The 22,467-nt window shown below is 40.5% G+C and overlaps 1 protein-coding gene across 1 annotated transcript in view; it reads left to right on the plus strand.

Moving 5' to 3' along the window:
• The window catches only part of LOC145992033 (uncharacterized), a 280,869-nt gene extending 258,623 nt beyond the window's left edge, over nucleotides 1-22,246 (plus strand). Inside the window, exon 4 of the mRNA XM_083128149.1 lies at nucleotides 21,991-22,246. Coding sequence (XP_082984275.1) covers nucleotides 21,991-22,231 — 241 coding nt within the window. The 3' untranslated portion in view covers nucleotides 22,232-22,246. The remainder of the gene's footprint in view (nucleotides 1-21,990) is intronic.
• Nucleotides 22,247-22,467: the final 221 nt, after the last annotated feature.

Raw genomic sequence — 22,467 nt, forward strand, 5'->3', positions numbered from 1 at the left:
CATCCCCCCTTTTTTTCTTCCTTTATCTCTCTGTCACTTTTTCTTTTCTGTCTTTCTCTTTCTACCTCTTGTGAGGATGGGAACAGGTGGTACCAAGATTTTACTTTTCCACCTCAGTAACTCCCTCCAAGAAGGAATTCGTGTTGGGAGTGCTCAGGATGGGAGAGAGAGAAAGACAAGGAAGAAGAGGGAAAATGATACCTTGAGCAAGACAGCCCTGTATGGAAATGGGATTGAAAGATGAAGAAGTTAAAAAGACAGCTGGCTACCTCTCTCACTTATGAGGAAAGCCCTGGCTAGTGAATGTCCTAGAAGATGCTTCCCGAAAGTCCTCAGTAGCATCGCAGCAGCGATGAAACATGGAAACATGGCGGCTCTTATTCCATCTCCCGTCACGTGCGAGGTTCGTTCGGTGATCAAGTTCTTGAACACACAAAACATACAGCCGGTCAAAATACATCGTCAGCTGTGCCAGGTGTATGGGCCAGAGGTCATGAGCAAGCAGATGGTGCATCGTTGGTGCAGGACATATACTGAAGGCTGGCAAAATGTGCATGACGACGAGCGCACTGCAGCCTTTCTGGACAGGTTTGGTTGGGAGGTGTTCGATCATCCATTGTACAGCCCGGATCTCGCTCCCAGTGATTACCACCTGTTCTTGCACCTGAAAAAGTTCCTGTATGGTCAATATTTTCATAGCGACGAAGAGGTTCAGACGGCTGTCCCACAGTGGTTCAGCGCCCAGGCGGTGGACTTCTACAATGCAGGTATACAGAAGTTGGTCCCACGCTATGACAAATGCCTGAATTCCGACGGGAATTATGTTTACAAGTAACTGGACAAGTGCTGTATCTGTGGCAATAAATCATTGAATGAAATAATGTTTCCTTTTTGTGCACGACCCCAGGGAAACTTACTTTCTGGATGCGCCCAATATATGGAAACAAGTGTGTGGGCTACAAATAGAATGTTACAAAAATAGCCAAGTAAACTATAAAAAAATATATAATTTTAACACCTTGCAAAATTTGCATGTGCAAATTTTTTAGGTCCTTAATGCCCAAGGAGGGACAGTTGTGGTGAGTCAACAGAAGGCTATAATCTCCTTATCCTTGTGCTTATGAAACAAATATATGAGGGCTGCGGCGTAAGTCATGGCAACTATAATTTTCCAAATGTTAAAGGTGGTACCACAATATGATTATATGTCTCGGAGAATGTGGTACTCGTAATATATCAACATACCACTAGATGGCAATGTGATGAATGGTTTGATATGCACCTTCTGCCTTTGGTGCTTTTGGTTAGTCTGTTTACAAACTCTTATTGGACTTCTCCAAAGGCATCCATGGGTTTGTAGGACCAACCCTCTGTGTGGTCTGTGGTGTAGGATTTGTTAGTTTTTACCTAGAATGATTTTGGAATAAAATATTATTATTATTATATCTTAGAGATTTATTAAAGTTTCTGACGATATATTTGGTCTAGGAATTAATTCGTGCACCTGGACAAGAGATGGCGTAACGAGCGTATCGTCCCACAGTTCCGTGTATCCACACATGCGTTGAAAACTCCTGTCAGCGCGCATCGTTCGTAGTATAGGGCAGTTGATTGACGCGTCAACAACAGCATTTTGTAGTCAACTGAACATGGCGCAGTTCATGCCAGATAAAGTGTTTTTGTGGGTTGTTCTGCTTCATTACTTTAACATGCAGAAAAGTGCTACCGAAAGTCATCGTATTTTGGTGGAAGTGTATGGTGACCATGCGCTAGCTGAGCGAACGTGTCAGAAGTGGTTTGCACGGTTTAGAAGTGGTGATTTCGGCCTGGAAGACCAAGAGTGACCTGGACAGCCAAAAAAATTTGAAGACTAAGAATTGAGAGCATTGCTCGATCAGGATTCATGTAAAACGCAGGAAGAACTTGCAGAAGCATTAGGCATTGATCAAACAACAGTTTCCAAATGCCTCAAAGCCATGGAAATGATTCAAAAGATGTCACATTGGGTTCCACATGAATTGAAAGACAGAGACGTTGAAAGACGAAAAACCATTTGCGAATTGCTGCTACAAAGACAGAAAAGAAAGGGGTTTTTGCATCGCATTGTTACTGGCGATGAGAAGTGGATCCATTATGAGAACCCGAAACGAAAAAAGGCCTGGGTGAAGCCAGGTGAACCAGGTCCATCACAACCGAAACGAGATATTCACTGTGTAAAGGTTATGCTATGCATATGGTGGGATATGAAAGGTGTGGTGTACTATGAGCTGCTGCAACCGGGTGAAACTATTAATGGAGAACGTTATCGACGACAATTAATGCGTTTGAAGCAAGCTCTGGCCAGGAAACGACCAGAATGGGAGAACGGACATGATAAACTTATTTTTCAACATGATAACGCTCGCCCACATGTCGCAAAACCAGTCAAAACCTATTTAGAAAATGTCGGATGGGAAGTTTTACCCCACCCGCCGTATTCACCAGATGTTGCTCCTTCGGACTACTACTTGTTCGATTGCATGAATAACGATTTGATTGGACAGCGGTTCACTTCTTCAGAAGATATCGAAAAATGGGTCTCTGACTGGATCGCTTCAAAGGATGAGGACTTCTTTCGTCACAGAATCCGTAACTTGCCTGACAGATGGGCGAAAGTGGTGGCTCGTGATGGACAATATTGTTCTTAAGGTATTTATGTATTTTGTGTTTGAACTACAGCTTCAATGTGTGCGTAACAACCGCATGAATTAATTCCTAGACCAAATACATAAACTTTTTAGACAGACAATTCACCCGATATAACTTGTAGGCCTAAACCTATTAGTTATACCGCAGTTTAAAATCCTGGTCTTTTGGTGATGAAGGAAGAACACCTTTTCAGAGTTGGGTTTAGAAATATCTGCCTTGGAGTAGAACCCCAAAGCTGGCCCTAAGATTTCAGCAAGATATTTCCCCAAACGTCCCCTGAATCACCAGCCTTCCAGCAACTAGGAGAGTGTTCCATGAGCTTACAGAGGTTTCCCTTTTTAGACATAAAATTTGTTTACATTTTTCCAAGATGACAGTATAGTTGTTTATACATACTCATAGTTACAGAACTTTTACAATGTTTTACAATTTTCTTGCATTTTAGAAAAATACCAAAATATTTTACATTATTTTTTACCAAGAAATCAGTTTAAATAACTTTTACATATATTATATTAACAATAAAATATATTTTCTTAAAGAAATAAACATTTTTCAAAGTAATTGGAATTCATCACAGATTAACCTTGCACAGATGCAAAAGTTAGCACTTGAAAAAGGCACAGTCGACTAGGGCGACACAGGTTATCATACAGAGGGCAGTAAATTCATTGTTGGATCAACTGCTGTGGCCCAGCATGAACAGGGTTCATGAATCAAAATAGTAATTCTTTGAGCGAGAAATTCCACAGAGAGATTTTGGAAACTACGGGGAATAGTGTCGTAACATAGAATGCACCTCTTTTGTTCCCACAATGCTAATATATGCTTTCTAACTTGTAAACACGTGTCATGATGCTATCTTTAAGGATGTTAGCTCTCCTCCCTATCGTACAGCTGGTGCACATGATCTGCAGTGTTCCATTCCACAGTACTATACACTGCACCCTTCCATTTGTATATTTTAGATTTTTCATGCTGTTCCCGCATTCTAAAAAAAAAAAAAGTTGACATGACTTATACCCCTTGTATATCTGCTTTTGTGCTTGATTATTTCTTTGCTTATCATAATAAAACGTATCCTACTAATTCTTATGATGGTTTTATTAACAAAGTTAAAAAAATGTTTAATTCCCTTAAAACATCTCTGCATTTTGATATTTTTATGCTTTACAATAAATAATTTTTGCAAATAAAATTTTGATCTCATTTTTTGCACCACATATTTTAGCTACAATTATTAATAAAATGTTGACAATACAAATTTAAAATATTTGTCACTCTATTTAAACATATTGTACACAATCTTTGTGATGAAACAGATATATGCTCTAAAATTTACTATTTTCACTGAACATAATTAATTTTTGTGGTGTTGGGTACACTCTTTATTGAAACCAATTTCAGTTTTTATTTACGTGGTATAATCAAGGGTACTTTTTCATTGTAAGGGTCTCCATTAAGTGTTATTAGGATTGTTACAAAGCTCACATACTTGTGACTGTAGAAGAGTAATTTACGTTGGAGACACAAAACAATGTTACTAAATGCAACTGAATGGTGTTATTTTCACAGAGGAAACATCATGCTCTGAATGAACAGTTCTGTCAATTTTGAAACATATAACCTTGCAACTCTAATTCACAAAAATTTTTCACAAATAACTGTAAAGTGTAAACTTACTGTAAAATAATTTTTGTATCACCTTGTTTGTTGCACAATACTTCTCATTTTGGTGTTGAATATGAATGCAGAACCATTAGATATGTGCTGATTCTGACAGATAATCTACGTAGAATGTCTAGAAAATTAATATCTGTGCTGATGAAAAGGTTCTTAAGAACAATATGTTTAGTTAATACATTGTGTGAATGTGTGTGTGTGTTTACAGGGTGATCCAGAAGTGTAAAAAACCTTTTTTTTTAAAAAAAAAATATATGGGAATGGGGAAAACTTGACAGAATATGTTACTAACATGGTGACCATCTTGACGCCCTCTATTGTATCAGTGTAACTCTACTGCTTATGCTGCATGAACCCTAAATATATATATATATACATATATATATATATATATATACAGGGTGTTTCTAAAGGTCATTTACAACGCTTGGGAGGTGATTCCTCACACGAAAACAAGCAAAAAGTGAGTAACATTTTTACGACTGAGGCTTCGTTTCCGAGATAGGAGCCTCGCAAAAGGTGACAAAGTGAACGTCACACTTAACTGGGACGAATACTATCACAGATAGAGAGGCAGTTCTAAAGGAATCATAAAGGAATCGTATGTGCTCAGTCCGGAAGTCACTATGAAGAGTTCACTGCACGCATGCGCAATGGAGTCCTCAAAGGAATTGGGGATTTCCAGGAAGAACAATGCATGGAAAGGGTATGTAACGCAGCTAGAGGGACCATGACAATGAGAAATGCGTTCAAGACAACACATTCCGACCTCAAACATCAAAACATGAGCACGGAACACAAAATCCGAAAAGTTGAGCACGGTTGCATACCCCAGTTACATGCGAGGAATGAACGAATCATGTCATGTGACATACGAGAGACACATTACTCCACCAGGAGGAGGGAAAGAAAAACACAATATCAGATGATTGCGACAACGTGTATTTTTATACGCGACAACTACGTAATACCCCCTCCCCACACGCACAACAAACAACAAATGGTACAATGTCTTACGCACAGACACTGTACACCGACTGAAGATGTCACTTTCACCACACAAAGGGGTTGGGGAGCAATATCAAGAGTGTTCTCACTGGGATTTGCCGAGGGCGATAATCACAGCCGGTTTTCAAAATGTCTGCCGTTCACTTCTACGCAGAGATGACAGCGACGAATCAAGGATTGTCGAGTACGAGCAAACAAGCCAGGTGCATCTGCTACCGTCGCGGCGGCGACGTTGATGAGAGCAACGAGATCCTCAGCTGATGTGACAGGTTTGTCGTATACGAAGGTTTTCATTTCTCCCCAGAAGAAAAAATCGAGAGGGTTGAGATCTGGTGACCTCGGTGGCCAAGGCACAGGCTCATTCCTACCAATGAACCTATTGCGAAACACATCATGCAGGAAATGTCGTACATTACGATCGAAATGAGCTGGTGCCCCATCGTGTTGGTACCACATTTCTTGCCGCAGTGGCAAAGGTACGGTCTCCAACAGTTTCGGCAGAACCTCACTAAGAAATGCATGATACGTGCGACCATTCAGGCGAACAGGGAGAATGTATGGTCCAATTAAATGATCATGTACTATCCCGCATCACACATTCACTGAAAACTTGTGCTGGTGATGGGCCATAAAAAGTGCATGTGGGTTGTCAAAATTCCCAGACATGACTGTTTCTACTATTGAAGACATCCATCCTGGTGAAAATGGCTTCATCTGTCCACAATACCTTTGCCCCGAAGTGAGGGTTTGTGTCCAGCTTATGCACGAGGTAACAGTTCTTGTACTTCCTGCAGTTTAAAAGGGTGCATTCCTTCCTCTGACAACACTCGCCAAACATTCACATGAGACGTGTTTCGTGCCCGAGCGAGTGCCAAGATGTTCTGCGACCGCTGTTAACACATCTTCTGCAAACTGAAGTGTGCGTACACTTCGGGGTCTTCCAACTTCTTGCCGCGGTGGTAACACTGACCCTGTTTCACGCAGTGGACTGCCCACTACCTGAAAGAAGGCGTGAGACGGTAAACGTCTATGTGGAAAGCGTTCTCCATAAAGACGCCTCGCCTCACGGCTATTACCACGTGCCTCCCCATACATAAGATGCATGTCTGCTAGTTGCTGGGTCGTATACGCAGCAATCTGCGTAATATGGAGCTGGAACTACAAAGTATCGTTTTTGTTTAACACTGGCACACTGCACAAATTGGCCGTATCACCGTATGAACACCACAGACCAATTGTTGCGATACTTGACTTGCCCACCCCACCACGTCAACTTCTTTCAATACAACATACTAGTACTTTTCAATGCGTATGACAACCTAGAGCGAACTGCTGATCATATGCCAGCACCAGCAACATGTCTGGGACGACTGAAAGCGACATCTTCAGTTGGTGTACAGTGACACGCACTGTCTGTGTGTAAGACATTGTACCATTTGTTGTTTGTTGTGCGTGTGGGCAGGGGGTATTACGTAGTTGTCGCGTGTAAAAATACACGTTGTCGCAATCATCTGATATTGTGTTTTTCTTTTCCTCCTCCTGGTGGAGTAATGTGTCTCTCGTATGTCACATGACATGATTCGTTCATTCCTCGCGTGTAACTGGGGTATGCAACCGTGCTCAACTTTTCGGATTTTGTGTTCCGTGCTCATGTTTTGATGTTTGAGGTCGGAATGTGTTGTCTTTAACGCATTTCTCATTGTCACGGTCCTTCTTGCTGCGTTACATACCCTTTCCATGCATTGTTCTTCCTGGAAATCCCCAATTCCTTTGAGGACTCCATTGCGCATGCGTGCAGTGAACTCTTCATAGTGACTTCCGGACTGAGCACATACGATTCCTTTATGATTCCCTTGGAACCGCCTCTCTATCTGTGATAGTATTCGTCCCAGTTAAGTGTGACGTTCACTTTGTCACCTTTTGCGAGGCTCCTATCTCGGAAACGAAGCCTCAGTCGTAAAAATGTTACTCACACTTTTTGCTTGTTTTCGTGTGAGGAATCACCTCCCAAGCGTTGTAAACGACCTTTAGAAACACCCTGTATAACGTTTAAATAATTTTATACAAATGATTGCGATTCAACTTGCTACAAAATTTTAACTCCTGAAGGGACAGGGATTGCCATATCTCTCCCTTCAACGTTCCTGTCACTGCTGCAATCAACAAGCGCGTTACGATTTGCGGGTTGCATACCCTGCAGGATCGTAGGTAATTTTGCTTTGTCCAATTGAATACAACGATGCTTCATCCCTATATTAAAGGCACAGAGCTACGAAGAAAGGGGTCAAAAGTTGGAATCCTGTTTAAGGCACGCAAGAAAGCAAAAACCACGCGTCCCCATGGAAATCAAGTACAAATCGGAATCAGCCTGTGGAGATAAAAGAGTGCACTTATTCAACAGTTTCTTTCACGAAAACTTCACCTCGCATGCTTCAACCAACCTACTCCCCGACGTGCAGTCGGTCTGTTCACACTCTCTATCAACTATCAAAACCTCTTCTCATGAAGTTAAATCTCTCCTTGCCTCATTACCCATACACCGCTCTTTAGGACCAGATGAAATTCCCACAATTTTCCTCCGTAACACTGCCGACTTCTTGGCTCATCCTCTCTCTCTCTCTCTTGCTAAATAGGTGCTTCTCTGAAGGCGTGTTTCCTCAGATGTTCAAGAAAGCCAACGTTGTACCCATTCACAAATCTGGAGACAAAAATAGTGCTACATCATACAGACCAATATCACTCCTGTCACCTCTGTCTATAATCTGTGAAAAAATCATTAAGGACAGATTATTCAGATTTACATCTCCGCATATCAGTACTGCCCAACACGGGTTTCTTCCAGGTAGCTCTTGCTTGACTAATCTTTCAGTTCTCCTTTCACATGCCACTAGGGCTATTTCCAAAAATTCCCAGCTAGATGTGATATACTTGGATATTTCAAAAGCCTTTGACAAAATAAACCATGCTCTTCTTATTCACAAATTACGAACTAGATTTAACATACATGGCAAATTTCTCTCCTTAATCCAGGATTATTTACACTCACGGACACAGCGTGTCACCCTTTCAGGCGCCTCTTCTGATTTTCTTCCTGTCCTGTCTGGGGTACCACAAGGGAGCGTCTTGGGCCCTCTCTTGTTCATCCTATACATGGACGATCTCCCTCAAAGACTTTCCTCATTTCCTGTCAATTTACTCATGTTTGCTGACGACTGTAAACTTTTCAAAGAAATCTCAACCACGCAAGATGCTGTGATTCTCCAGAATGCTCTTTCCGAACTTGTCACATGGTGTAACCAGTGGAATCTACAACTTAACCCACAGAAATGTTCCTCCCTCACAGTCTCTTTAAAAAAGAAAAAAATACATTCTCATTATGTTCTTGAAAACAATTATATTACTACAGTTGCAGCCCAAAAAGATCTAGGTGTTATCATAGATGAAAAGCTGAACTTTAAGGAACACATCGCATCTACAACTAAAAGTGCAATGCGCCTCTTAGGCCTCCTGTACAGATTCACTGAAATTGATACTCCAAATTCTCTTAGCCTGTTTTTCAAGTCATTCATTTCTCCGATTCTCGAATACTGTTCTCCAGTCTGGGCCATGGCTTCCAATACAAATCTTTCTAGCATGGATTCCGTCCTCAGCTTCTTTACCGCCATTGTTCGTCATAGAATTCCTTCTTTGCGGCATCTTCAGAAACCTGACATCCTGACTACTTTGAACATTCAGTTACTGCAGACCCGACGCGATATGGCCGATATGAATTTTTTCTATAAAATCATCAATGGGAAATTAAGATCTGAATCTCTTCTTACAGAATTCAACTTCAGAGTTCCCTCTCAATCGACCCGAAACACTGAATTGTTCCACACCTCCACAGCTAGGCTTTCTCTTATACAGCACGCTCTATTCCACAGGCTGCCCCAGTTCTACAATAATTTACCCATAAACATAGACATTTTTGCCCCTGAAAGCATTTTCCGATCTTCCCTAAAAATTAATATGTAAATCTTTGTTTCCTTGTTTATGCCTTATGTTTATATTTAACTTTTCTTGTTTTTACCTTAAACCACCTTGACTTGTTCTTGTTATTTGTTAGAGTTTTCAGTGTAAAATGGCCTTAAAAGTGCTGTATCAGAAACTTTGAATAAATAAATAAATAAATAAATAAATAAATTTGTCCCTTCATCCATATCATAGTTCATCAGTCATCGTTACGATTAACAAAAGTGGTAGAAAAGCAAAGTTGGAATCCTGTTTAAGGCACGCATTTGTCCCTTCATCCATATCATAGTTCATCAGTCATCGTTACGATTAACAAAAGTTGTAGAAAAGCAAAGTTGGAATCCTGTTTAAGGCATGCATTTGTCCATTCATCCATATCATAGTTCATCAGTCATCGTTACGATTAACAAAAGTGATAGAAAAGCAAAGTAAAATAACTAAAATCAAGGAATTTACGTGTCTTAGGGTCGGATGAATATAGCATTTTACATAGACGCTTATGGAAGCGTTGCTTTTAAAGTACTCTACGAACATGTTAATTTAACCGCACACACATCGGTATCCCCGATGGCGCAGTGGTAGCATCGTCGCCTTGTAATCAAGCGGTCCCGGGTTCGAGTCCCGGTGGAGGCACATAGGTTCTGATCCCTTTTTAAACTGTAGGTCCAGTCCCGATTAGCCTTACTGAGCATAAAGTGGACTTAAAACAACAACTCAATAAATCAATCAATCGAACAAAAATAGGTACAAAACAAGGTACTGATTAATGAAAACAAGTTTAACAGCAGTTAAAACACATTTGTTGTATTTGAAGGTAGTATTTATACGAGTACAATGTATATCGAGATTAATAATCGACTTAATGTGCTGTTCTCAACTGGCACAAGCGGGGAGAGGGGGGAGGCATAACCGAGAATACGGCAGAGGCTCTGGGCCTCCCCGATGGCGTAGTGGTAGCGTCGTCGCATTCGGATCCCGGGTTCGATACCCGGTGGAGTCACATGACACAGTGGTTCAGATCCCATTTTAATATTCTGTACGTCCAGTACAGAACAATTCAAGCATCAGAGGCTCTGTTCAATTTTCTATTGATTGGATTATGTTATTTTACGTCGCCTTTCTGTCAATTTTGGTTAACGCAACGTTGCAATGAGATGGATGAAGGGACATACACAGGCACATATGATGACACCATGCAATTCATACAGTGGGTTATATTGGCTGTAGGTCTGGGCAGCAAAGCCTCGGTCGTCTGCAAAAGGCAGTCCAAGGAGTACTACGTGTAAGTAGGGTTGATATTTAGGTACATTACAAAAGGGACATCCATTCAATCTTCGAGAACATTTCGATAGAAGTACAACAAACGGGAACCTTGTGTGATATTGTACCCCGTACTTTTAATTTGCACATACTTTTTGAAATGTGAAACCTGACATGAGCAAGGGTGTTCTGTGTGGGTGTTCTTTCATGAGTTCCATCAACCGTTGGTTCTTTTTAGCCCTTCCATTCACCGTGACTAACAAGCCGAATGACTGGAGACAAAAGCACAGAACAAGCAAACAAGACACGGTTTAGCGTTTAACCAATTAGTTGAAAACGGTGCGGCATTATCAAGGGGTCGGAAGTCATAATTCCGTGAAATCACCACGCAGTTTCAATGAGCTTAATCTCGGAATGAGACGAGATATTCTACGACGCTGCTCGTTTCTTAATTTCTTCTTGAAGGATCGCGTTACGTTAATTTCATTCGCGCCGAGTTGTATTATATTTGCGTATGCAACAATGGGAAACACTGTTGACGGCCATCGTGGCTGAGTGCTCTGAGCATCACGCTAACAAGCCAGAGACCCCAGGTTTGAACCATGATCAGGCATGAATGTGTCATGATTCGGGAAAGGATTTTAAGGTGCAAATTATGGTCGGAAAAGGAAAAAAAAATGTTTCTGAAAATGTTTTCAAGAAGGTGCTGATAAAATGCCTTTATTCCATACTGTCTTCATCATCATCATTCTTACTGGTGTAAGTAACGTCCCATGTAACTTGGCTTTTCCTTTGAAGGGTGGTGCTACACTCAGAGAAATAAATGCATCATATCGATTGATGCACCAGAATGCATCGATTGTTGCACTAAAGTGTTTTTTGTAGCTTCTTCAAAGAATCAGATTCACATTTCATGCATTTTGGTGCATTTTTGTATGTCGTGAAAGAAACACCAAAGTGCACCATTTGATTCAAGTGAGGGTTTTTTTTCAGTCGAGATGTACTTTAATGCATCAGTTGATGTTCCTTGATGCACCTTCCTGCATCTTCTTGGATGATGCACTTAAACGTTTCGTCTGAGCTACATGAAGCATCAAAACGCATCAGCTGATGCATTAAAGTGCATCTTGACTGAAAGAAATCCTCACTTGAATCAAATGATGCACTTTGGTGTTTCTTTCACGATATGCAAAAATGCACCACAATGCATCAAATGTGAATCTGATTCCTTGAAGAAGCTACAAAACACACTTTAGTGCATCAATCGATGCATTCTGGTACATCAATCTATATGACGCATTTAGTTCTCTGAGTGTAGGTAGGAGTGGAAAATTTTGTTGCTTTCGTTTTTGGGATATGCTTATTCCTACTGCAACTGCAACAGCTGAGTTTCTAGGGTAGGGAAGAGGTTTTTGCTCCTGTTTACTTGGCTGGAGCTTGAAGTTTTGAGGTGTTGTCCTCGAAAGGGTTTAATTTGCCTCCTTAGAGCCTGAGCGTACCGGCAGTTCGTTGGGGGTGGGGGTTGTCTCCCTCGGCTGGTATGAAGGAAGTGAAGGATTTGGTTCTTCCAAAGAAAGTACAAGGAAATGTCAAGAAAGGTATATGAATTTACAATGGGTCTTTGGTTCCTAATTTATTTTGATTTTGAAATTCGGCGTATTTTGATGGGGGATTAATTAGCGCCCGCCTTCTGTATATAATGCGCGCGCACCGCATAGAGAACGGTGGTTCTGCCGAATAGGTTACGTTGAAGTTTGTGTTTTCTCTCGCGGGTTTTGCTACATTATCCTAAGAATTATTGGGTCTGCAATGATTATATTGTACTATTTTATAGCTCTCGTTCCGCTCTACAAAATGAGACTATAGGATTTTATATAGCTGCTCAAAAAGAGTGAATTTTTTTTCTGTCCAATATTTTTTAACAAAACATGAAAAAAGAGTAGGAAAAATGTGCTGAAACAAAAAAGAGGGGGTAAAAAGTGGATAAAAAGGTAATATAACGAAAAGATGCAACAGAGTGTGTTCACTTTACTTAATACATATCTCAAACGATCGTTATGAAAGCAGCTATATTTTTGGAAAGGTGCTGCCTGCACCTTAAAATCCATTCCCCAGCCATGATACTTGTCCCATCAGGAATTTAATATATTTGCCTTGGCCTGACCGTCACGTTCACTTGGGTGTCCGGTGACTTTTGGCTACATAGTGTACATAACATGGGATTAATTTCTAAAGAAAGGAAATTGAGTATGATGATAGTTCCAAATTCTGATTTAGCATAATTTCGTTCTTGGTATTCGCTGTTTCATTTCCGTCGTCTTCTACCTCTGCTTCTTATCTTAATTCTCTTCTTTTCCTCTTCCTTTCAATCTCTGGATGACCGTCTTCATGACACAAGACATAGTCCACTAAACATCACGTAAACAACCGCCCACTACCAAAGACAAAAATGGCGGCGGCAGAACGATGATCCAGCATCGTTTTCTTTCTTTGCAGAACTTCATCTCCTTCTTCACAATCTTGAACCAGAGATTCATCTCTTCCATTCTGTTTTTGTTTGGTCGTCTCAACATTTAGCGCCCTAATGAAAATCTCTTTTGTATGTATGTATTTTAATGTTCCCTTCTACTTATTACTACCAGTAATATTGATAATAAATAATATGCAACAATCTACTCTCCCATTAAAAAAATACATTTCCTTCCAAATATATGCATTTCCTTTTTATATTTGAATCCAGAAATTGAAGTCACTATAAGCCCCCTGCCCCCCCCCCCCCCCAAAGAAAAAATCAGAAAACTGTTCGGATTGAATGGAAATATTGCCGGCCAAACCTTCTTCACTTTAATTCGTTTTGTTTCTCGAGGGCCTCTTCGATTCCGTAGTGGTAAAGAAAGACCCCCCGAGTTCGATACCCCCAACGCCATATAGTTGTTCGGGTCTCACTTTAAATTATAGGTCCAGCGCCGATTTGCCTACCAGTGCATAAAGCTGACTTAAACTTCTAACTTAGTTTTCCGCAGTGTAATATTTCCAGAATTGAGAAAAAATGTCAACGAAACAGTCAAGTGTACGCCCAGTTACGTTGTTTAGAAACAGGCAGGGAGAAGAATTAATGCAAAATAGATAAATTTCTGCGAAATTCTTAAAATGTGCCGAAAACTAAAACATTTTATGGGGCACGTTTAATTTTAAAATTATATTTGTTAAATAGTTTATAAAAACTCTCTTAATAATAATATAGCTACATGGTGTATTAACGAAAACTAAAACTAAAGTAGACATTAGTGCCAAAGTCGTAAAATTCATGATTATCCTTTTCAAGATATAATTGTAGCATTAGAACCTTAGGCATATTCAACACCCTTCATATGATAACACATAACAAAGATTTTTCTTTATTTGCTTATAATTACAGACGGATTTGAATCTCAATTTGGAATGCTTCTTCATCTATCTACCTCAGAAATAACAATAGCACTGCAACGGAATCCGTGCAATTATATGTTCATAAGCCACTTTCACTCGACAAGCAGAAATTCCTGCGGCAGAAACATGACAACCTTCTCCAGCACCCTGTCTTGACCTTATAGAACTCCATCTCCTTCTCAAGGATTCTAAAATCCAACTTAAGCTCTTCAATCACATTCTTTTTCGTTTCCTTAATTGACAGGCAATGACTTTTCATGAACCGCACAGCATGTTCGTGGTCGAGTCGCTTGGGTTGTTCAAAATAATATTTGAGTCTGTTTTCGGAAGCCATCTGTTCGTCCGAAAGCTTTCGTTTAAGGCTTGCTTCCAAATCCTGGATCTTTTTGTCAAATCTAGATAGCGCACTTGTAGAAAACAGCTTTTTCTGCAGTGAGGACTTCTGGGAGTCCACAAACTGACTAATTTCTTCCTCCGCACGCTTCCATTCACTGTTATAAACTATGGATATGGGACTATCTTCGCTCTTTTCAGCTTCTTTGTCGCCGTTTGCCTTTCTCTTCTTCTGGTTTTCGGTATGGACAACTATCATTTGCCCTCTTTTCCCTGCGAAAGTTAAAATCTCAGGTGCCGGGGGGGTTCGCTCCTCTCGTGGTGGACTTCCCACGGAGCCCCGCCGACACTGAATGCAGTAGTAACAAGGCATAAGCGGCTTCTCCTTTTTCTTCCCAACCATCTCGTAGAAACTTCTCTCTTCCAGAATCCTCCTGAACTCTCGTTCTATATGGTTCATTAGATTCCTCCTGAACAGTTTTACAGTCTTGCATTGGAACGTAGCGAATTTCAATGTGTAATGTGCTCTGTTGTTTTTTTTGGAGAGCAGGAAGTATTGCAGCTCTTCCTCCTGTTTCGATTGAAGCTCCTCGCACCTCCATACCAATGCTGCTTCCAAGCTGGCAACCTCCTTCTGGAAGACGGTTAACGTGCTTTTCTTCAAAAATTTCCCTTTCAAGCTCTTCATTGAAGAGGATTTTTTTTGCTTGAACAGCGCAGTTAACCATCACCATCGTGTCCTCCCACTCAGCACTAACGTAAGTCCTGATAAACTTTTCGCCCCGTCGAGAGCGCGAATCTTCATCTGCAAGCTGCGAGGGCGTTGTTTCCTCTACTTTAACCTTAATTCCATCAAAGCGATCCATTTTAGTAGTTTCGTGTTGCGTTGCATCGTCCCCCGAATCTTGAGTGTCTGTGGACGAGATCGCATCAACTGCCAGAGCGCCTTCACGATTCGTGGTCGATTCCTCACGATCTTCTGCCATTTGACGTGTCCTGGCCTCATAAATCCTCTCATGATGTTGTTTATCCTTTCCAGCGACCTGCACGCCGTTGGAAGAAATTCTACTGAGTCGTCGCCTCTTCTGTAGACGTTCCTAGCAGTGCTTCCTTCCTTCGATGTGCTGGCTTCTCCAGGTGCTTTCGCATCGGCAGACAGAGCGTCTTCATTATTCGTGGTCGATTCCTTACGATCTTCTGGCAGTTGACGTGTAGTGGCCTCATAAATCCTCTCATGATGTTTTTCCTTTCCAGCGACCTGCACGCCGTTGGAAGAAATTCTACTGTAGTCGTCGCCTCTTCTGTAGACGTTCCTAGCAGTGCTTCCTTCCTTCGATGTGCTGGCTTCTCCAGGTGGTTTCACATCGGCAGACAGAGCGTCTCCATGATTCGTGCGTGGACCTGCGCGGTCTTCCGTCAGCTGATGCGTCACGGCCTCGGCCATGTTTTCAAGTTCTCTTGCATTGTAAGGAAACTGTACGCCGTGGGACAAGAGTTCGCAGTAAATGTCACCGCTTTCGTGTACGTAGCTAGAAGAATATTCAGATGTCGGTTCCCTCTCGTCATAATCCGTGGGTCTTCTGCCACGGTCTTCTGCCAGCTGACAAGTCACGGCCTCGGCAATCTTGTCAAGTTCTTCCTTCTGAGGAATACTAGTTGCTTCCTGTATTGTTCTCCTCGCTTTCCCTTCAAAATATCTGTCGCAGCAAGCACAGGGTGCTGCACAATCTATAATATAGTTCATTTCCAGGGGTTTTATCGGCAAATCACGGTTTAGTTTAAAATCTCTCTGCGGCAAGTGGCTGCGTGACCCTTTGACGCTCTCTTCTTTTCCAGTGCACTCATTCTGGTCGTCGGTGGCCTTTCTGAGCGACTTCGAAGTGCTCAGTGCCCTAGCAGCGATGCCATATCTACGCTCGTCATTTACAATGTATGCACCTGGCGATTCATTATCTTTCACCCTCCATGCAGGAGAAAGAGTGACGACCAGGGCTTCTCCTTCAGGCAAATCTATCTCTTGGCCACGTATCGGGTGCGAATGTGAGTTGGGGTCCCGATGCCTATCTTCTGCATTAACTAGTAGAATATCGTCTTCTGTTAAAGCAATGTTCGTTCTCTTCTTAATGTTTTCATTGTTCTCAATGGTAAGGAAGATTGGATCCTTGTTGGTTTCAATCATCTCCGTAATCTTGACGTGCTCGTCTTGGGTGAGAACAGCAGCTTCCTTTTTGGTTTTCATATCACTCCTTATCACTGAACTTTCAACAATCTTGTGGAAACCATGAACCAGCACGTCGAAAGCTCTAACTCGTAGCATTTCGTCAGTCATCTTATAAATTTCTCTAATGCTGACAGAAAAGATTACTCGAGGTTGGCCGTCCGTCTGAATTAAAGAAGCGTATCTCAGAACCGAAGATGATTGATAAGACAGGAGTCGATAGATGAAAGAAGAGCTGTAAAGACGATCCTCAAAAGTCCATACTGTGAAGAACTGGGTTGTTTGTATGCGATATGCATGATGCGAGTAACACTCGTCCAAATTTAGAAATTTTCTTAAGTAGTTTTCTGCTTGACTTATATGTTTATGTACATCATAGCAAAGTCCCGCAAGCAGTTTTCTCCGAATTGGGGGATTAAATGCGCTTGTAGTCTGTCGACTGAGAATTTGCAGCCTGGTCCTGACGGACATCAAATCACGAAAGATCTGCGAAACAAGATCCATAGCGCTATCTACTCACTTTTGCACCTTTTTTTCTTCGCAATGTTTAACGCACTTCTATGTCCAAATACTTGTATTCGCAGGTCTAATTACCGGGCAACGTGTTCCCCTTTATATTCAGAGCCAACAATGCGCTTGATCATTTATGTACTGTTGCTAATCCCATTTTAACTTTTGCTCTGATAGTAATTATTACTTTGCTTCCCTTATTTTTACAACTCACTCGTCTTGCTTTCCCTGAATGTATAAACCTCGCTCTCCCGTTCACTCGATCTGATTGAACCCTTTCCCTGCTCCGTTAGGGAATGAGGAAACGACAAGCGCTACAGGAAGCGAAGAGGCGAAATACTTTTGTAGCCCCACCGCAGTTAAAGAGTGTGGAGGGATTGTAAATGCTCGTCTAGTTCTCGAAATATATACTACAGGGTGTCCCACGAACGGCGCAACTGGGAATTAAGAGTGGCGTTACTTGTAACCGAAACCTGTACATACATAAGTCATACACCAAATATTAGCCCTGTGCAAGTAGATATTTTTAAACATAGAAACAACAAATGGGGTGCAGTGTTGTTCATGCAGTGTTGCCAAATGTAAGTGAAAGTGTAAATTTATTTTTCCACAAACCATGGAAAATTGCATGTCAAACATTCGTACGGAAATTTGGACGTCAATTTCCACCTTGGGTAGGTGGACTATTTCGCCATCTATAGTTCAGAGAAGAAAACCGATCGTTTTCGCGTATAGCCAATCCTGAAATGCCTCATAAAGGCGTACAGGTCCAAATGGGTGTTTTAAAAAAATATGAGGTACAGTGGCAACACTGTTGATGTTTGAAGGCAACGAAAGGTATGTTTAGTGATGGTCTATGACATGGAAATACTGGAAACAGGAAAAAAGAAAGTGAAAATTATGGTGAAAATAGTGTTACTTACCTACTCCTGGCAACCATGCGAAATAGTCCACCTACCCAAGGGGGAAATTGACGTCCAAATTTCCGTACGAATGTTTGACATGCAATTTTCCATGCTTTGTGGAAAAATAAATTTACACTTTCACTTACATTTGGCAACATTGCATGAACAACACTGCACCCCGTTTGTTGTTTCTATGTTTAAAAATATCTACTTGGACAGGGCTAACATTGGGTGTATGACTTATGTATGTACAGGTTTCGGTTACAAGTAACGCCACTCTTAATTCCCAGTTGCGCCGTTCGTGGGACACCCTGTATAAATTTGTGTGTGAATATGATGGTTGATGTTGTTTACTCTTCGCTTTTCTGCCACTTTTTTGGCTAATCGTGAAGAAGAGTGATTAACTCAATGTACAGACACTCAGAAATAACATCCATGCTCAGGTCGGGATTCGAAGCCGGCCTCCTGGGATCGTAGTGTGCTGTGATAAGCACTCTACCACGGGAGCCTGGTAATTGCATATGTATTTACATATACGTATTTAGGTATGTATGAGTGTATAAATAATTGTTTTGTGCATATCAACGAATTGCCGTTTTCACTGTGGTTTGTCTTTTGTGATGGGTATATGTTAAACCAACGTCGTCGCCCTGTAAAGCATATAGTGGTTCTGATCTCACTTTAAACTGTAAACACATTCACGGTTAGCCTTTGTGCATAAAGTGGACTTAAAAAAAACAACTTTAACAAGCAAGTGTGTATGTGAAACAAGAGCTAAATAAGCAAATAAAATATATCATTATTGACCGTCGCGAGAAATACGAGTAAAAAACGACACCAAGAATTAGTATTTTTTTTTTTTTGTAATTTAGCGTGCCGTACTCTGTGGCGCAGCGATCAGCAAAGCGCGCTACGACACCAGAGTTCAAATCCCGGCCTGGGCGTGTTCTTTGGCAGTCTCCATTCAACAATTTTATCATATCATCACGTAACTTCATCTTCGCGATTAGCCAATAGTTGCAAAAAGCGATGCTAAATAACCAAAATCGAATGGAACCCAGAGACGAGAGTCTACCACACAACACGCTCGCCACTGATTAGGCATACCCTCTGCCAACCCCCCCCCCCCTCTCCCAGGGCAACGCGTTGAAGAGGACAAACATATTCGTATTCGTATATGCTGCCTCAACAGGTAGTCCACGTTCAGGCATGTATCTAGAATTTTTTTCGGAGGGGGATCTGAACCAACGGTCTCAATAATAATAATAATAGCAACAATAATGTAAATCTTTAAATTAATATAACTAAGTTGTAATTAAATTAAATACTAATTAAATATTTAAATTTAATAATATTGGATTTTTATTATTACATGAATACGTAAAAAGATATAATATCATATATTTATTATCTAACTTGCGTGTACTGAAGATCTCCAAAATGTGTATAAAAGCAAGAAAATTAATGTCAAATAGATAATGAATTGAATATTTATCGAATAATAATCCAGTTGATCCAGTTAGATCCAGTTCACGAAAAGTAAAGTTCCTGATTAATATTTTGTGCATATATCATAAGTAATAGAGTGCATAAATCTTCTTTGGTACTATGATCCAATATAATAATAATAGTAATATATAATAATAATAACGTAGTGCATTCGAGTCCAGTATTATGCTGAAAGTACATTTTCATTATTTTATTTTCGTGCTTGGTGTCTTTCGAGGGGGGGGGGGGTGTTCGGAACCCTTCCCCCTAAATACGCCCTTGTCCAAATTCAATATGCCGCTAAGGTAGAGGTTCCGATCTCACTGTCTTTACTTGTTCTTAGCCTTTTAGCACGAATATATATATATCTTCACAGTTCGTTGCATGTAATTCTGGTAGCAAGATCCTTATACAGGGTGTTTCAGTACTTTTCAATGCGTATGACAACCTAGAGCGAACTGCTGATCATATGCCAGCACCAGCAACACGTCTGGGACGACTGAAAGCGACATCTTCAGTTGGTGTACAGTGACACGCACTGTCTGTGTGTAAGACATTGTACCATTTGTTGTTTGTTGTGCGTGTGGGGAGGGGGTATTACGTAGTTGTCGCGTGTAAAAATACACGTTGTCGCAATCATCTGATATTGTGTTTTTCTTTCCCTCCTCCTGGTGGAGTAATGTGTCTCTCGTATGTCACATGACATGATTCGTTCATTCCTCGCGTGTAACTGGGGTATGCAACCGTGCTCAACTTTTCGGATTTTGTGTTCCGTGCTCATGTTTTGATGTTTGAGGTCGGAATGTGTTGTCTTGAACGCATTTCTCATTGTCACGGTCCCTCTAGCTGCGTTACATACCCTTTCCATGCATTGTTCTTCCTGGAAATCCCCAATTCCTTTGAGGACTCCATTGCGCATGCGTGCAGTGAACTCTTCATAGTGACTTCCGGACTGAGCACATACGATTCCTTTATGATTCCCTTGGAACCGCCTCTCTATCTGTGATAGTATTCGTCCCAGTTAAGTGTGACGTTCACTTTGTCACCTTTTGCGAGGCTCCTATCTCGGAAACGAAGCCTCAGTCGTAAAAATGTTACTCACACTTTTTGCTTGTTTTCGTGTGAGGAATCACCTCCCAAGCGTTGTAAACGACCTTTAGAAACACCCTGTATATATATATTATTTTTTTTACATGTTGCTTGATGGATTATATCTATGGCAATTTCTCGAAATTTCATAATTAACCCCTGTGTTGGTCAGTGGATTGGAAATCACTTATGTCACCCATTGCTTTCTTAGCTGTTTGATCAGTTGTCTAGAATGGAAACAACATGCTGCCACAGTTAAGCATAACTTCCATTTGCTACCAGGATATTAGGCTGAAACATAGTTGTAAAATGACTACAACGCTCATCCTTGACCAACCATGTCATTAATTTTGCACATGAATTAATGTGCCAAGTTAGATGTATGTTTTGATTTTTACTCTTTGTTAGTGTGAGTTTCAGTATGGAGGGAGAATCTACAATTATGCAGTGACTGTTAGAAGAAGAAGAAGCAGGTGGTGAAGTTCTGAGTAATTAAGGTGATGAATGCTCTGAAGATTTTGATGCTGCACATGCAGCCTGCAGGTAGTTGTCATGGCAGTGAATTTGAAATTTCTGCTGAAGAGGCAAGTTTGCATATGACTACAATATATGTGATGAGATTACCACATGGAACATACACCCTCCATGTCATAACAGATGATGAAGAAAACTAAATATTTGCACTGCAAAAAATTATTGACGCCTAGTATGTTTAAATATGAATATATACAAGGAAGAAAATGCAATGTAAACCATCGTACTTGAAAAATGATGTTATTCAAAACATTTGCTTCTAAGAAATGAACATCAAAGGTTAATATTTTATTTCCATTTTCATAACAAATCATGATTTTGTTCAGTGCTTGAAACATACTGTTAGAAAACCGAGATACATTAAGGATTAGTTATTTTATAAAGATATAGCTGTTGTTCTTCATGTAACTGTTACTTGTTACTGGATTACGAATAACTTGTTAATTTTAAACACTGTCATACAGCAAATTCAACCAATGTTCTTCTTATGACCTCAGGACATTTTTCCAGGTGGAAATATTCAAATTAGGTTTCGAAAATGTGAAAATAAATGATTGGATATTCCACCTTATGTATCATGTACTTTTCTGATTGTAGATATTCACAATTAATAGGTACAAGTATGTACAAAGGTTGGTTTATCAGTAAATGGTATAGCAATAGAGGGATATCAATTTAAATTGATGAAAATTTGAATAACCTGTGAATATCGGTTCTTCATTTTTGTAAATGATTACATTTTTTAAATTCTAATTTAAAACCCAACACTTCATCATATTTTTGTAGGTTCTTTTTGTGAATGTAAATATTACATATTTATGTTTCATTTTTCAGGTCTCTCACTTCATCTGGTTCTGCTGCCCTGAATGAAGATCTTATAAATGCTGTCATAGCTGCTGCATCATCTAAAAGAACCAATGTCTGCTCATGGTGTTTAAAGAAGTTTTACAGCACATATGATCTGAAAGTTCATGAAAGGACACATACAGGAGAACGACCATATTCGTGCCACATATGTGCAAGGAGTTTTGCTCGAAAATTTGCATTAAACAGACATATGAACATTCACAATTAACCAAACATGTCCATTGTGTGCAAACACTGTTTGTGTGGCAAAAGCTTTCAGAAACATTCTTTTTTCCCCCCTTGCTTAAAGTTCAGAAGAGGTCTTTTTCCAGGGCAGGTTCATGCTGTGGGGCTGATTGTTTGAAATTTCCGTAGAGAATTAAAACAACACAGACTTCTTGTTTTGAAAATTGATTGAGCTTTTTTCACATAATATTCAATATTATGCAGGTTTTAGGAGAAATA

This window comes from Lepisma saccharinum, chromosome 9, assembly GCF_977018435.1.
Source record: "Lepisma saccharinum chromosome 9, izLepSacc3.1, whole genome shotgun sequence".
NCBI lineage: Eukaryota > Metazoa > Arthropoda > Insecta > Zygentoma > Lepismatidae > Lepisma > Lepisma saccharinum.